Genomic DNA, 18,020 nt, shown 5'->3' with positions numbered 1-18,020 from the left:
CTTAGTTCTCTCTCAGAACCAAGTTTGTATCCAGAACTGCCAGCAAAAACTACAGACCAGAACCGGCTCCTTTCCAACAAGGTGTTTAAAAAAATGCTGCTGATTCTTAAACCACTGGGAAAATCCTAACCCACATAAATGGGTTCAATGCTAAAAACACATCCGTAGTCTTCCAGATTCTGAATAGTCTTTCTTTTCTATCATGGATCTGTTTCAAAACATGATTCCAGACTAAAAATGTCTATATTTCTGAGGTTCTCTATTTTGTCTCACAGGAAGTGTCCAGGTAGTTATTTCGTTTAGAAGTGCCTTGCTTATCTTTACTTTTGGTCTTTTATTTAAGTTTTGCCCTGAAATCCCATTTTCTAAGAGGCACCTGATGGAGGCAACCAATTTCCCATAATCCCTTGTGCCCCCGGAGCAGAGACAGCTTTCCCTCAATAATGTGCTCCTAGATGCTCACAGTACTGGGCACGGAGGAGACAGCTGATAAACAGCAGATGGGTTCCAAGTGTGAAATAAATGAAAGACTTGTTTAAGGTCAGGTGTCCAAAGCATAGCCTTTTTTTTTCCTATTTGTTAACCAAGTATCATCAAATTGAAGAACAAGTGACCTGTTACAAATGGAAAAAGGCCCTCAGTTAGGCTCTCTGAGGTGAAAGCATCCAGTGAGGTAAGAGATGATTAGCTACAGTAAACTTAACAGAAGCGGGTGCAGGTATGCTAGGCTAGAATGTGGGGACCCCTCCTAAGAGTCAGCATGCTGCCCACATCTCTGTACTGACTGGCTATACATCATGCCTGGTGTAGAGCAATTTAAGTGCATGAAATGGGATTAGGAATGCTGCTTAAAATGTGAAAGGACACGGGTTCAATCCTTAGCATTACAGAAAACAAAACAGAACATATATGTGTGTGTATATACATATATATTCCTTCATATATGTGATATATATGAATATATATATATGGAAAAAACCAAACATTTTCTGAGCATGAATACAAGCTTTGTGTAAAGAGCTGTAATGCTCCATCCTGAGGATATAACAGTCCAACCATTCCACAGATCCAAAGCTAAAGCCAGGAGGCTAATATTTTCTTGATATTGGTCCACAGAAAAACATACAACATAAAAATGATTCAATAGACTCTCAAGTCTAAATGGCCAGGAGAAGTGTGAGGAAGTGTCTGCATTATCTACTTTAGCCCGCACTGCCTGTGCTGACTGAAGATAAGAGGACTTATAAGAAGCACATCAACATAGTCTTAAAACATCTTGACACCACCAGCAAATGGAGCTGACACTAGGGACTTCTTGGGACTTCATAAAGATGGTGGGGACACAACCATCACCCACATATGTTCTTGCAAAAACATAGCAAAACAACAACAACAAAACTCGAACTTTAATCTAATTAGAAAGCAATCGCCCTGCCCAGAACAAGATAGCATCACACTAGTTTCCAAAATATCAGCAACTTGTTCCAGAGTCCAGGAGGGAGTGGTGAGAGCCGTGATCAGCAAACATAGCCTGTGAACTTTCACTGGGCCTGGATTAAACAACAAAAGGCCTTCAAGTGACAGCTGGGGCTATCTAAACAAGAGCTAACAACCCTCTGTAGTTAATCTAGACTAAGAGTTCATGGGCGTTCATTGGACCATTTTTATTAGATCTGAAGTCTCTCAAAATAAAATGTTGGGAAGGGGTTGGGGTATGGCAACATCCTAAACAAGAAAGCTAAAATAGTGTAGCTACTCAAAGGTCTTCATTTCATACAGACACCGCCACAAAGATTCCCCTTCGATGTAGGGCAAGGCCCCAGCAAGTGTCTCTGACACAAAGGGGCACGATGCAGGCACATTCAGGCTGGGGTTACTGAGGACAGCAAGCCACTCCCATCCCCTCAAAATCTCAATTCTGTGTTTCATTTCTCAGTGAGAAGGAGGCTATATGTTCACTCTGTTTCAGCAATATTTTATCAGCCTGAAATTCTTTTTCATATTTGCTGCTGTCTTTAGATTTCTGACAGTTTGTTTCTGTGAAATAGCAAATGTGGTTGTAAATATGAAGGCATAAAGATCATCAAACATCAGCTACATCAAACATGGACTACACCCCTCACTATGCCTGCAAGCCCTCTGCTGCGGTCACAGGTCCCCACGCCGTTTTATAATCCCAACCATCTACTCCCATGCCAAGACAGTCCAAAGGGTGCTTTCTCAACACTGGTCACCCATGGCAGCTCTAGTACCCTGCTCAGTCTGTGTGTGTGTGTGTGTGTGTGTGTGTGTTATACACACACATGCTCTAGCCACCAAGCATCAGCAATATAAAATACTTTCTGAGAGCAATCATACTTCCCACCATGGCTCAAGGAGCGGGAATACAAGTGAGGGCCTGGATTTTGTTTCCAGTATAGACTAAACAGGCTTTCAGAGCCTGGTCTGGTTTTAAGGCAAAATATGTCATGAGTTCCAACCAAGGGAAACATAAATCGACTTTAGGAGATGTGGTGTGTTTAGAAAACAAGGAATGCTTATTATAATAAAAGAGGAATTCATAACACCAACAGCAGTGGGAGCCGGTCCCGAGTTAACCTTGAAGATCAGTATCTTTCCATTCCAGGTCTCTTCAGGAGGCTGAAAATTTACTGACCAGTAGCATGTGAGGGAACACAGCACACGGAAGCAGAGTCACACTCTTTCCCGCTTTCAATTATATTTACAGCAAGGAAAAGTCTAGAAAGATTTCTGGTGGCCACTTCAGTTACTCAGCCCTGCTAACATTTATACACAGTTTTATTTTAGTCTATTTTTATTGTATGTGTGTGGGTGTTTTGCTTTGCATGTACGTCTGAACCACAGTGCATGCCTGGTACCTGCGGAGGTCAGAGGAGGGTATTGGACCCCTTAGAAATGGATTTACAGATGGTCGTAAGCCATCTGTGGGGGAAAATTGAGCCCAGGTCCTCTATAAGAACAAAAAGTGCTCCTAACCAAAGAGCTAACTCTTAAACACAGTTTTTATCTGACCAGGTTCTAGCCTCCAAGGGAAAAGGTCACCTTGGTAAGGCTTCCTCTGAATTGGTGTTCAAAGCCACACTTAGAACTCAGACCTCAGGGTGATACTCGCTGCCAGCCTCCTGGGAGATATTAAGTTGTCCAAAATAATAATTGAAAAGAAGAAGATGTGGCAGGCAAGATTCAACCCTGTCATATCAACTAATCAGACTGCAACTGCAGTCCAGCGTAGCCCTGCCGTTCCAGGAGCTGACTTCTCAGAACTTCCAAGCAGGTTACAGACTGTCTGACTCTACAGTGCCGGGAAAGGCAGGCGAGCAGCCACCCCAGAAAGCAAGGTTCTCCAGAGCTGCCTTGTAGTTGTAAAGGCTGCCTTGGGAAAAGACCTTGTGCTGGCCCCTGCACTTGACACGTTTAAACATTTTTTTTTTTTCTTTCTGAAGCCATTAGGCCTCATCAGCAGCCAGCCAGGAAAATCTGACTTTCACATTCAACATATTTCACGGTCACAGCCATGCCAAAAAAGCCAGGTTTTATGTGTAAATTCCTCCTTGGCTGGCCTCCCAAAATGACTCCTCCTAAGGGAAACTACCACTGATTGATCACAGCAACAAGCAAGGATTCCAGCGTGAGCTGTGCTGAGTTCCAGCGATGTACCCACCTCTCACTAGAACTCAAAAGAGCCCTCCAGATCCTAACCCAGAAGCGCCCTCACTAGTTAGGCAAGGTCAATCCGGTCGGGTACTTTCTTTTCAAGCAATGGCTCCAGCAAGGCTCAGTAGTTCTATTACTGAAGCGAGTAGAAGAGGCTTCTGCAGAGAACACCACTCAGACACGTGTGATGCTATGAGCATGCGCATGCGCGCGCACACCCCTGCATGCGCGCACTCCTTCCTGTGGCCACGGCAGCAAGATCTGGCCTGTGAGTGCTGCTTTCCATTCCTGAGATCAGCAAAATCTCATTCAATTACAAACGTAACACAGGCCAGGCGCTATGATTACGCAGCTGCTCCCGTAACTCCCCCATCAGCGCCGAGACCTCAAAGGACGGAGGCTGTAACAGCAACTGTAAGCATCGAACAGTCCAAGGCACGCAGGCGCAGGGCCGTCTACAGAGACATGGCACCAACAAAACCACCTCTTAGCTTGGAAAAGTGGCTTGCCTTCCTCGAACTTCTTCTGTACTTGGGTCTCCTTCCAAAGCGAGTACCATTCACAAGGAACTGATGTAAATACCTGACCCAGGGCCTATATCAAAGCATGTAAGCTGCTAAGTTCATCTGCAAATTCCAACGTGTCACTAGATACAGAAAAGAAAAATTTTAAATGACGATTCCCACCTTGGTTCTGTTTCGTCACTGTTAGTTTCAAAACAACCGTGTGACAAGAGTTGGAAAGATGTAATAGAACTCATTTCCAAGTGCACTGCGCTGGGGAACTTTCTCCTTTGCTTGATGACTGGGGTGAGCCCAAGTCTAAGTTGCTTGTTTAGTCATTCGGTCCTAGGACAGCGCTCAACAGTCATTGTCCAGGAGGGGCGGCAAGGCTCTGACAGGTGTTGATTGCAAAGAAAAGAAAATGGATTTTTGACGAAGGAAGCAGATGACTTACTGCCATTGTTTTGGTAAACCAGAAAGAAAAAAAAAACACTGCAGCAAAGTGCATCTAAAATCCAGCTTGAAGAAACCTCTGAGTTCCTAATGTAGGTTCACAAATATAGCAACCATAATGAAATGGATGCTTTTTAATGATTTCCTATAATGGTGTTTATATATGGAAGCTTTTTACCCTATTGAAGCAATTTAATTGGAAAACGGCAAAGGAATAAGAGGCAGGCAGCCAGGTCCAATCAACAAACACGCTGACTATATCTATGCTGTAGTTTAATGAGCTCTGCCAAGTTGTCTGTCCCATAAGTGCCTGCCTTCTTCAAGGGCTCAATAGAGAGCCCTCTCATACCGACTCCTCCTTCACCTCCCCACTCCCATCTAATCCTCAAGTATCCACTCAGCCGAGGCTTCTGCGAAGTTTCCTCCCAGGATTCCACCTTGCGGATTCTGCTCCGACTGTGGGTCTTTTCTATCGAACTATCCACATCCTGCAAAGACTTGTGACAAGGGATAGCATTCATTGCTACTTGGGTATTTGAGGAGTCCCTGGGCGTCATCAGATTGGCATACAAGGTTGTCAAAATGCCTGCTCCGTACAGCCTGCTTTCTCACGTCAGACAGCGACTGGCAAGATGCAAGGACATAAAAGCAAACAGCCTTTCCTCAGACAGTGCCAGCTGCTAGGAAGGGAGAGATGGCATGAGGAGTGATTCTGCCGACATGAGAAGGGAACCGGAGTGAAGGAGAAAGCTACACGTGTGCTGTGGCAAGGGGCACTTCAGGAGAAGAGACCGTTCACGCACATCCTGGAGGGCAGAATCTGGTCCGCTTGGAGGGACTGTAGGAGACCGGGAGTGGATGAGGACTGAGGGGCAAACAGAGAGGAGCAGACACTGCACTGCGTGTGGTGGCAGGCTCCGGGCTTCGCGGGACCCCGTGGTGAGGAGTCTGGAGGTCGGCCCAGGTTTAAGAGGTTGGAACATGGGAGCGCAGCCATCTGATGGCAGCATCTGCCTTTCTGCCCCGGTTCCTAACAGAGCACACAATGAGTTTGTAAGATGACTAAAGATTCCTCTGTGCACGCAGGGAATGCACGCTGTCCTTGGCAGAGGCCATACTCCCGCAGAGCGCAGGACTGCCAGGAAAGGCTCTGCCAGTACAATTCACACACATTTCCAAGTGAGGCACGGGATGGGAGGAAGAATGATGAGGGAAAATGGAGATGCCTCCCCATGCGGATGGACAGCTGTGAGCTCCGCCTTGGGGAATCAGTGTGACAGATGCCATGTCGTGTCAGGCGCTCCGCGCCGTGCCCCAGGAGAGAGGCCCGCTGAAGTAGGCTTGTGCCTGCATTTCCCAAACTTAATTACGTGACTTTGTCAGACAATGGGTCACCTACTAAATCCATCAAATACAATCTGAGAGAAGCAAATGTAGGGTGAGTGCAGGGCTGGTCCTCTACAGCGACGGAGGCACCAATGGCTGGCTGTTTGAATTGGCTTGGGCTGCCTGTGGCTGTAGCTGGAACACACGGTAAAGAGGCTGCCGAGTAGAGACAATTACAGTGCTGACCTGAACTTAGCCCTGTGAGACTTTTGCCTGAAGGGTTGACTGGTGGCAGATGGCTGTGTGTGTTACAACATCAAGTCTGAACCCTGGGTTCAGATACATGGGAGGGAGAGAGATTAGGCACAAAGCAAAGACCTGAACACAGACCTCAGACTTTATCTTCCAACTGCTGAGCCTGAAGGTGTATCTTCACACTTGTGTACACTGTTGTGTAGTGGAAGCTGGTCTCATTTAAGCACACCTCTCAATGACGGGTGCAGCTAAATCCATTATATGGCCCTCTCAGCACTTCAGACTGCTTAACACTAATTCCCCATCAGATCTTGACACCGTGATGCACCCGCCCTCAATTTCTTTCAGCATCTTCAGAAAAACAGGCCCAAAGCATCATTTATTCTTTCCAATAGGATCTTTGAACATACGCCACAAACCACGCCCTAGACTAGGAGATGAAGCACCGCACAACTGCCTAACAGACTTTAATGGGAGAGTCAGGCAGAGAGCAACATGACCTACAATTTCAATGTTTTATAAGAAGGAAAAAATACTGCATCAACAAAGTCAGCATGGCATTCACACTCTGGGGGTGATCATTTCTGAGAATGATCATCTACCCCGAAACTAATGGAGAGGAGCACCCCTGCCTCAGACTCCTGCTGCGTGCTGCTAGCAGCTGTGGCCCCAGGGGCTCAGTCTCCAGCTGACTTCACTTATCTAAACATCAACTTCTGCTGTGTGCGTCACAACTTGATGTCTCCCCAAAAGTTTTCTGTATCCCAGACACTCTGCTTGACTGCTTAATCTCAATATCTATTGTGTTCTTAAATATCTGTAGCCCAGGTATCTCAAGACACCCCAACTTATGCCCCACAAAAGGCAGATGCACTCCACCTGCCTCTTTTCCCTCTGCAAAAAAAAAAAAATCTGAAAGTAAATCACATGGTCCATCTCACCACGTTCCAACATTGATGAATGGCCTCAACACGCATGCACTGTGCACACCAGAATCTTAGGAGACATCCACATTCCTATCTGTATTTATCCTGCTTTCAGTTGGTGGTGGATAGAAAGAAAATAGCTCCCAAAGGGAATGGCACTATTAGGAGGTGTGGTCTTTTGGAGTAGGTGTGGTCTTGTTGGAGGTAGTGTGTCACTGTGGAGGAAGGCTTTGAGATCGTATATATGCTCAAGCCATGCCCAGTCAGTCAGTCCACTTCCTGTTGCCTGCAAGTCAAGATGTAGGCCACCTGGCTATTTTTCCTGGTACCATGGCTACCTGCACACCACCATGATGGTAATGGACTGAACCTCTGAACTGTAAGCCCGCAGTTAAATGTTTTTCTTTATAAGAATTGCCATGGCTGGAAAGGTGGCTCAGCAGTTAAGAGCACTGGCTGTTCTCCCAGAGGTCCTGAGTTCAATTCTGGTAACCACATGGTGGCTCACAACCATCTGTAATGATATCTGGCACCCTCTCTGGGCCTGCAGGCATGCATGCAGAGAGAACACTGCATACATAATAAGTAAATAAATAAATAAATAAATAAATCTTTAAGGGGTTGGAAAGGTGGCTCAGTGGTTAAGAGCACCGAATGTTCTTCCAGAGGACAGGGGTCAAATTCCAGCACACAAGTGGCAGCTCACAACTGTCTGTAGCTCTAATTCCAGGGTACCCAACACCCTCATATAGATATACATGCAGGCAAAATACTAATGCACATAAATAAAAATTTAAAAGAATTGCCATGGTCATGGTATCTTCACAGCAATAGAAATCCTAACTAAAACACAGTTCTTAAGCAAATATTTCCCAATTTTTCTGTACCCATCTTCTTTTCTATATCTCAACTACCACTATCCAATTTCTAGCCACAATCTGGCCTGCCAAGACTTTTCTAATGGTTTCTTAACTGATTTACCCAACACACGTGATCTATGGATTTGCTTTCCACATTATGGAGTGATTTACAGTGCAATTGATAATCTCATGCCTCCCTACACTGTTAAATCTTTTAGAAGCTTCTTATGTTTTGGAGTAAAGATTCCAACATGTTCCACAAGACACTAAATGATCTGGCCCCTCCCTACCTCTCCAGCCCTCATCTTCACATCACGATGACTCTTCACCTTCCTGGATATATTACCCATCCTCACCAAACTGCCTCACTTCTTCCTTAAGCTGCTTAATTGACACGGATTCTCTGGATCTTAGTTAGTATACATGCTACTTCCAAGATCCAGAACTTCCTAGAACCTTAGACTGAATCAAACTTCTCTGATAGTCTCATGGTACCATGATTCATGATGTTATAACACTTATATGAATATATAATCAAACATATGTGCAATAGTCAATTTAAAAATGCCGATTGCTTTCCAACTCAATTTTCAGTTCCATGAAAACTCAGTATACTTTTCATCCTTCTCCTGGCTCTTCCTCCACCTCTTACTACACATGAACATCTATCTCCAAAGATGTGGAATGCTTCACTCTTCTGACTTTGCACCCATTCAATCACAGAGTTCACTTTGGCTCAGACAATGGCAAATACACAACCTTAGTCTGTCTCAAGAATCCAACAGGCATTCCAAAGCAAACCAACAGTAGACAACATTCCAGCTCTGACTTTCATGCTATTTGGCATACAGTAAACAAAGTTCATGAAACAACAATACCTAACTCTACTGCTTCCCTATTTGCTTTCATTTCTGAAAGACTTTATAAATCTAATCCCAAAACCCAGTAATAGATCATGACCTTCAGTTTAAAATACTGTGCATTAGATATCTCTACTAGGCTATTTCTCTATGAGAACAAATATAATTATTAACTATTTCTCAATTTGTTTCTCAATCAAATTTCTCACCAAGAAATACACTCGTTCTCTTAGTCATTTGAATCAATGTGATGAAGACATTTTAGATTCCTCCTCCTTACACCTCAGTTGCTAAAACCCTCTTGGCTTCTTCATCTGCAAAGTTCTGCCACCCGTTCCATCCTTTCTACTCCCGCTCTCGCAGCTCTGAAGGAGCTGTGACTAGGAACACTGCAACAGTCTTTTAACACAGCTTCCCGCTTCTAGAATTTTCAACCAGAAATGACACACGTTTGAATCATATTCCCATAAAAAAAAAAAGAATGCTAACTCAGCTCTCTAGCTCATTGTGGCCAATAAGGCAGTAAACACAAGATTAAAATGAATGTGTTTTCATCCTTCCTCGAATTCCTTGAGTAATGAAATATTAACTCAGGCTGCCTTGTGTTTCTCATGTTCTTCTTGCAACCCAGAAGCCAAAAATCCTGCTTGACATGTGGCCCGGGAAGACTCACCCATGTCAGCAGTGACCATAGTGGACTGGTTTTCAGGGATGGACACAGAGGTCTGGTCTTGGTCCATACTTCTGGAATCCTCATTGACCTCTTGTTGACTCTGGCTGAGCTCTGACCGCAGTTCTGAGTATTCATCTTCCTCCCTGCAAGAAAGGAGAGTCAGGCACCACTGATAAAGGATGTACAGCGAGTCCTTGGAAAATAGATATTGTAAGGAAGAAGCAAAGACATTTCAAAAGAAAACAGCTGTTTTGTCCAGACGGCAGGTACTGGGATTCCTTTCAGGCCTCACAGATGGTCATACCTAAAATTATATAGTGCATGAAACTTCAATGTTCCTTATGCATCCACAGTTATGTACTCAACAAGATTTACGCATCAGTCTAGGAGAAACATTTCCCTTGGAAGATTTCCTGAAGAGGTTAGACTTCTTCATCCCCCTCAAATTATGAGGTAGGAAAGAACAAAGTTTACTAACATTGAGGCTACACTGAACAAAACAATGAGGAAGATGAGAAACTGCAAATCCCACACCTTCATCTGGAGGTCCCAATGGCAACGTCCTTCCAAGAACTTGATAAGTTGGAGCTATTGAGAAACTTCCTATGTCCAGTTCACCTAGATCTCTGGATAGACAGATAGGCATACTTAAGAAGTACCACAGTTACATTCCCCAAAAGAAAAGGGTGAGAGGGATGTATTGAAGAAGAAATTTCATCCAGTGCCCTGTTTTTTTTTAATTTATTTATTATGTATATAATATTCTGTCTGTGTGTATGCCTGAAGACCAGAAGAGGGCACCAGACCTCATTACAGATGGTAGCGAGCCACCATGTGGTTGTTGGGAATTGAACTCAGGACCTTTGGAAGAGCAGGCAATGCTCTTAACCACTGAGCCATCTCTCCAGCCCTAGTGCCCTGTTTCTGTAGATGGAAGTTTCTGTCCTGCCCTATTCCATCGCCATTCAGTCCCAAATAAACACATAGAGGCCTATATTAATTATAGACTGTTTGGCCTATTACCTCAGGCTTATTCTTAACTAGCTCTTACAACTTTAATTAACCCTTAATTCTTGTCTATGTTTAGCCACGTGGCTTGCTACCTTTCCTCAGGAAGGCATTCTCCTCTTACTTCCTCTGTGCCTGAGTGGCAACTGACTCTTTTCCTTTCCTCGTCCCAGAATTTTCTTAGTCTGGTCACCTTGCCTATACTTCCTGCCTGGTTACTGGCCAGTGTTTCATTAAACTGATACGAGTGACAAATCTTTACAGTGAACAAGAGCACTACCCCACAGCATGTTTCCTAGATTTCTGACTTGCATTTACAGATGGAAGACAACACTGAAATACAACTGTCTCATGCCCATGTGTTCCCGCTATCTTGCCCAGCCCTCTATGGTTAGTCAGCCTGAGTGATGATATTAGCAAGCAGGAAAGCTTCTATCTAGAATATGAACTCAATGTGTCTGCCTCCTGGGCTCCTCCATTTACCACCATCACACATGCCACATATGTCACACACAGACCAAAAGAAAAGAACAGAACTCTCTCGGGAGCATCTATTTTATAAGTGAACCCCGAAACTACATCATCGGGGATTTCATTGTGGGCACAGAGAGCTCACTAGTGTCATTCTAGTCTGAGGGAGAGGTCATCAATGAAGAAAGCTGAGGAGAGAAGACATTCCCCAGCCTAACACTCATTTTAAGCTGCCAGCAATCGGTGAGGCAATGGAGGGAACAAAGTCTATAGTCGTGGGTTTTGAGTAGACCAAGATGGTGAGTAGCTTGGGGAGGAGGCAACTGGGGAGATGCATCTATATATAGGTAAACGTGAGTATCTCTCTAAAGGTTTTGGTTCTCTCTTAAGGAATTTATCTGCTTCCCAAATGACCTTTGCTATATAGGGGGTATATGAAAACCACTCAGAAAACTAGAAGGACTTTCAAGAGTTAGTTACAAAGCCCCCAGTTTTATAAAATATGAAATAGAATGGAGCAAAAGTGAAAACAAACACGGGTTAATAAGCTATGAATGCTAATTAGTTAGACAGCTACAGAAGTCACCAATAATTGGGTTTAGGCCAGAAAACAATTAAGGGCACCCTTCTTATTAGTCACCTTTGGTCTGGAGGTTAATTGTTTGCAAGCTGATGCATCAGCTCTTCTTTCAGTCAGCATTTAAAACTGGCCTGGCAGATCCTGAACACGTAGTCCCTGCCAAGTCTGCTTTCCACCAAATGACTTCCAGGGATTAGCAGGAATAACTTCATAAAGGACTGAACAGGGAGCGGGTGTGAGAAGGAAAATATGATGCCGGAAATACCCCTTCTGGAGTGAGTGGGGAGGCGAGTGAGATCACACTCGTAATGTTGCCCGGGGCTGGAGGGTTTTCATGTCATGAAAGGCAGACTAAGGATCCCATTCAAGGCACTGGAGCACCGAGATGAACCCAGGAAAGCAATGACTGGGCAGATTCCATCTTCCGGGAGACAGACACATCCACAACCAATTCTAACCTGGAAAGTGCTGTGAGTGGACACAGGAGTGGATACGGGAGGGCTGTCTCCAGGCTGTGAGACAGAACGCGCGTGTGCGCAAACTCCGAGCTGTGAGGTGTGGAGAATGGTGAAGAGCAAGGATTTTAGTAGAGCTGTCAGCAAAGAGAATCTATGATAGTAGAGGAGGCAAAAAGAAGAAGAAAACAAAAAAAAAAAAAACACAGGTAGTAGAAATAAAATTATGACAAAGAAAGTTTGGAGAGGCGTGGCATGGGAGTGAATACTACCACCATCTTGCGTAGAAACATAACAGCTGGAACGGCCTGACAGGAAGGGGCTAAGGTAAGAACACCTGAATCCTGGGGAAGTCTCTCCCTGAAGAATTCAAGAATGAAACGACATGCATAAACAGTAATCAGTAGAGATGGGATAGGATAGAGATCGGGATAGGTTTAGTGACGCTGTGAGATCTAAAATAGGTTAAACTCAGCCTGGACAATAGAAGATACAAGCAGCCCCAGGCCTCTCCTAAAGATGGCAAGAATTACTGATTTACAGGACGCTGTCAACCCCACCAGCATAGGTTCTGAAAGGAAGCTTGAACCTTGATCAAAAAAGAAAGAAAATACTCTGTCATGATCCTTCAGGCCAGATGCTATTGTAGTATGTACAGACTGAGTTTTTCTGCCCTCAGGAATACTGGTCCATCAAGAGAATGGACTGAGTCTGAGGACTGCTGGGTCAGGGCAACTTCCCCAAGACTAGATCACGTGTTGTGCAGGTGAAGCTGCTGGGCAGCCTCGAGTCACTGCCAGTGAAGGTGTCTCACAGAGGACCCATCAGGGGCCTCTCAAAGTACCTTCCCTGGCCTCTTGTTTTTGCTGTGTAATGTGTGTGCAGTGTCTGCTCTATGGGTATGTGAATGTGGAGTCCAGGAGGACATCAGTGGCCTTATTGAGCATTCTTCGCCCTACTGTCTCGACACACAGTCTCCCAGTGAATTCAGAGCTCTCTAACAAGCCCCAGCAATCAGGTCCTTTAGTGATCACATTCAGGTTTTTTGTTTGTTTTTTGTTTTCCAAATGGTGCTGGGATTCAAACCCCAGTCTTCGGCTTGGGCAGAAAGCGCTTTTACTAACTAAGCCGGTTCCCTCGACAGTAACTCCTAATCTTGTCGCAGATAATTTCTTTGAGGCGGAGATGTCTCCTCTCCCAAATCTACTGTTAATTCCAGGGATTAAAAAAATGAATAAATTCCCCAAAGTGACTGTGTTTAGCCAGAAAAATAAAAGTTTAGGTAAACCGGTCATCTATGGAGTGGATAGTTCCTAAAATAGAATTACCAAGTCTCAAGTGTTTGTCCTTGGGCTGTGAAGGATCATGTCCCAGGAGTCTAAATGTCCTCAGCTCCGTGCACTCAGAAGCTTCTGAGATGTGCTTCGAGGGACTTTGTTTAGACTTGTAATCGTTAACACTTACTCCCAGCTGTAAGATTAACTAAAACAAAGTCTCCGAGGGAGGTCGGCTCTAGGGTGTGCAGACACACATGAAGACCAGCAGCAGCGGGAAAATCACTATGGAAGCCTCCTAAAGGCCAGCAGAGCTACAGTTGGTATTTTAAAAAATAGGATATCCACAGCTTGAATACAAGGTGTGACTTACACATTCTGCCACCGCTTTACAGTGCAGCCTAATTCCTCAGCTGAGCTCCAATGAAAACATCTTACACTGTGGCCTAAGGACTTGTTTTTCCTTGCTTTTAAAGCAGCATCTTGCTTCAGGGTAAAATTATTCAGTCTTAAAAGGGAAGCGCTGACAAAAGTCTAGTTCTCATGTGCACTAGCCTGGGAGTGAGAGTCTCTGTACACTCAGGGATGCTGGGAAATGTGACATCACAAACTGTCTTCATGCGTATCCGTCATTGCCTTGAGGCTGAAACAAATCGGAAGATGGCCTGGGTGGTCACTCATGGGCTTTGGTGGCTGTCATTCAGTTGTAGTTATTAGACCCATCCCATTTGAGCCGACGGGTTTTCCAGTTCTTTGGGTGCTTCACATTCTATCTTTCTTACAATGACAGGCAGACCTTCCTGAAATGGCTGATACAGGAAAGAAATGCATTCCTCTGAATTCTCTTAAAAGAAGCTATTGTAGGAGGTAGGTGTCGGGGTACAGTGTACAGTGTGGCTTTCTAGACTTTTGTCTCCTGTTTTCCATACGGCAGCGAGGAAAACGAAGCTTGTCTGTGAGCTTTCAGGTGAGCAACCGAACAAAAGAAATATTCTTCATAGATACAATATTCCTTGGAAGGGGTTGTTTTGTATTTTGGGACAGGGTTTCTCTGTGTATTGCTGGCTGTCCTCCTGTAATTAGCTCTGTAGACCAGGCTGGCCTCGAGCTCACAGAGATCCACGTATCTCTGAGGGTGTGCGCCACTACTGCCCAGAAAAAAAAAAAATTCCATTCTTATCTTAAGATTTGCTATAAGAGCCACAGAGAAGGACTTACAAGTCCTCGGGAGGGCGTTATGTACACCACACAGGAAGACATGGGGAAAGAAATGGGATCTTTCTGGTTTTATCTAACTTTCTAGGCCCTTAGTTAATCAGAACAACACACTTTGTCAGGAGATGGAGAGGCCTTGGTCCCTGTTTGAGAGCAGCACATGGTTGCCATGTAGTCTGGTCTCAGGAAGAACAGCAGGATCCTAGAGGGTAGATGGCATCGCAGGGCACAGGTTCATCACACACTGCCTTGCTCCCAAAGGGAGGGGTTTTCTGTAGAGAAAGTCAGGGTAGATGCGAAGATCATAGAGATGGGGAGTGGGTGAATTGGGGTGCTGCCATTCAAGATGAAAGGTGCCAGCTGGAGAGATCCATCATGTGACCCAAGGTTCAGGACAGAACTCCCAGAGGAGGACAAGGTTCAGGACATGCAGGGTTTGACGATAAAGGAGACCATCCAGAAAGAAGAGACTTTGGGGCCCATGCTATAGAAAGGAACCCGAAGCAAGACAGGAGATTTAGATTCTTCACTTAGAAAGTCATTAGTGGCTGAGCGTGGTGAGTTACCTGTAACACCTACCCAGGAGAGGCCAAAACAGCAAGCTGGAGGTCAGCTGTGACTGTCAGGGTCAGTGGGCCTGGGCCTGGGCCTGGAGAAGGCAGGCGGGTGACCAAGCCAGTCAGCAGCGTTCGGTGATTTCAGCCTCAAGCTCCTGCCTTGAGCGCCTCCCTTGGGCTTCCATTGATGGCAAAATCGTAAGATGAAATGAAACCTTTCTTCCCTGAGTTGCTTCTGATGTTTATCACAGCAACAGAAAGCAAACTAGGATTCCCAGCTTGGCTCTACAGCTATCTAGAGGCTATCTCAAAATAAGTCAATAAACCTTGGTGGGCTGGCATGGGAGGCCATGTGCATAGCATGTATGGGGCTCTGGGTTCTATCTCCAGTACTGCAAAAGAGAAAAGGGTAGGAGGGAGGGGGGAAGAGAAGGAAGAGGAGGGGAGGAGATTCGGGACAAAGAGAGAAATCAATAGCAGTTTATGCTACTCAAGTTGTCAAAACAGAGCACCACAGACGGGGTGGCTTAAACAACAGAAATATGTTTTCTCATGGTTCTGAAGGCTGGAAAGCCTAAAAGTGTTGTTAGCACGGTCCCTTTCTGGAGGGGTCCTCTGCCTGGCTTGCAGATGGTGGCCTTCTAGTTGTATCACCACACGGCAGCAAAGGAGGGGACCCGGTCACACATATCAGCTCTCTGGCCTCTCTTTTCATGAAGGTAGAACCCACCATGGCAGCCCTACCCTCATGAGTTCAGCTGACCCCAATCAGCTCCCACAGGCCCCTCTCCACACATCACTCTAGTGACGACAATGAGCGGAGCCCTATAGAAAACAGGGCTTGGGTAAAACTGCTGGGCAAGTAGGCAGAAAGCAGGGAGCTCAGAGCAAATGGGATGAACTGTGAGGGTTAGCGGCAAAAGGTTGGTACTACAAGAGTTGCCTATGGGAAAGAAAAGATCTCACATTCCGTTTGCTTAGACATCATTCCTTCTCTTTTTGGATCCAAAGTGCTCTATAGTCATGTTTCCTTTTTCATATTTTCGATCCCATTATAAAATCTCCACAAGTCAAACATCTTTAAAAAGGCACTCATCATATACTGTGAAGTGAAAAGGCACATGTTACAGAGCCATTTGTGTGGTGTGCTGCATGATCCAGTATGTTTAAGAGAGTCAGTAGAAAAATGTTCAGGACATATACACAAAACATTCAGGGTTCGCCTCTGGGAGATGAGATTTCGGGTGCATTTGGCAGGGATCGGAGAGGAAAACACACTGTACTAAAAGATTCAAACAGACAGCATGACACCAGGCAGGTCTGTGCTCGCAAATCCGGTGGAAGAATGGAGAAGACAGAGGTGGGTGGGTAGAGGCCACTAGGACCTGTCAAGTTGTTACCCCAGCTCTGGGCCCCAGGAAATCGGGCACCTGTGGCTGCTGCTCCATACTGCCCCAGAACTGTGTGTCTGGCCAGTCAAGGCAGACCCTTGCATCTACACTGCATGCCTGCTGCCACTCTCACGGCCTCTCCTTCCTCCCAGACCCTTCGTCCACCAGACTGAAATTATCCAGAACACAGCTGGGAGGGGCTCTGGAGTAACCCCAGGGCTCAGAATGCCTTTGATTTGTGGAAATAAAGGAAGAAGAGACGGCAGTACTTGGGCCAGAAGACAGCCATTAACCATCTACACCCGATGACTGCTCAGTAACCATCCAGTGAGTCCTCTTGATCAGTAAAATTTCTCAACCACAACAGCAAAAGCTTCAACCTTCTGCAACTGTCCCTCTGGTCAATGGAATGAGTTCAGCTGCTCCTAAATATGGGAGACCTATGACATCATCAGCTATAACACCTACTGTTCGGAGACCTCACTTAGGCACCTCTCACTTAGATTTAGTTCTTTCTTTCTTTTTTTAAAAAGATTTATTTTATGTGCATGAGTGTTTTGCCTGCTTATATGTACATGTACCATGTGGTATGTGCCTGGTGCCCAAGGAGACCAAAAACAGCTATCAGACTCCCCAAATTAGAGTTACTGGGGCTCCGAACAACTAGATAGATTCTAGGAATTAAATTCATTTGCTCTGCAAGAGCAAAAGTGCCTTTAACCACCAAGTCAGCTCTCCAGCCCAGAATTAGCGTTTTATCTAATAAAGTAGTTCAAAAACCCTTATCCTCAAAAGGTCTATCCCTGTATTAGCTCTCTCTAATCTATTAACTCCAACTTCTCACAATTTCTAGGCAGTAGTCTAACAAATTCCAGGTTTCAAATGCAGTCCTTATTACCTTATATGGCATTGCGGCAGCCTATGTCTCCCTTGTCACTCCAGCCAGTATGATAACTATTTTTTCTTTGTAGTTCAAAGGCATTCTAAGGAACAGCTAGTCTTTTCTGTCAAACAGCATAAAACCTGTCTACTGCAAGGGATTCAACTTTTCCTACGTCTCCCGCCTTGTAAAATTTTTATGCAAATCTTTGTATCTCTTCCCTTATAGGCGATTATGCAAATGTTTTAACACCATCACCAAGTAAAACTTCTGTGTAACTATCGCTTCCTCCCTTCCTTCATCTGGTTTGCTTTGAGTATTGTAATACTAGGCAATATTGAAAGAGCATGAGGTCAGATCTCAGACAATGGGGAGAAGACAGCTAACACCTGCACTGGAAGAAAATCCAAGTGCATTTCATGTCCCCCATGCCTGCCCACCCCGCTTGGGTTATGATGCATCCTTTTTGTAAAAAGAGCTGCCTCCCTGAGCTGCTTTGGCTTTGTTCATGTGTTCCTTTGTGAGACACGGGCACCAAGACTATTCTCTGTTTCTAAGAGCCTCGGTACTGAAAAGGGCCACGTGGCTAACTGTGGCCCCGCTATCATATTTTTTAGTGGATGCACGTTCCCTAAACACTTGTCAGCTAGGAGAGCTC

The 18,020-nt window shown here is 45.1% G+C and overlaps 1 protein-coding gene across 3 annotated transcripts in view; it reads right to left on the bottom strand.

Annotated features, from left to right (window-relative positions):
• The window catches only part of Mcc (MCC regulator of Wnt signaling pathway), a 378,705-nt gene that overhangs the window by 65,727 nt on the left and 294,958 nt on the right, over nt 1-18,020 (bottom strand). For all 3 annotated transcript variants that reach the window (XM_087896076.1, XM_087896075.1, XM_087896074.1), the window contains one exon: nt 9,532-9,674. In XM_087896076.1, the coding sequence (XP_087752202.1) occupies nt 9,532-9,674 (143 nt within the window). The remainder of the gene's footprint in view (nt 1-9,531; nt 9,675-18,020) is intronic.

This window comes from Myodes glareolus, chromosome 13 (assembly GCF_982192425.1).
Source record: "Myodes glareolus chromosome 13, mMyoGla1.1, whole genome shotgun sequence".
NCBI classification, from domain to species: Eukaryota; Metazoa; Chordata; class Mammalia; order Rodentia; family Cricetidae; genus Myodes; species Myodes glareolus.
Note: the sequence above shows the minus strand (reverse complement) of the source record. Positions and strands in the feature narration are given on the sequence as shown.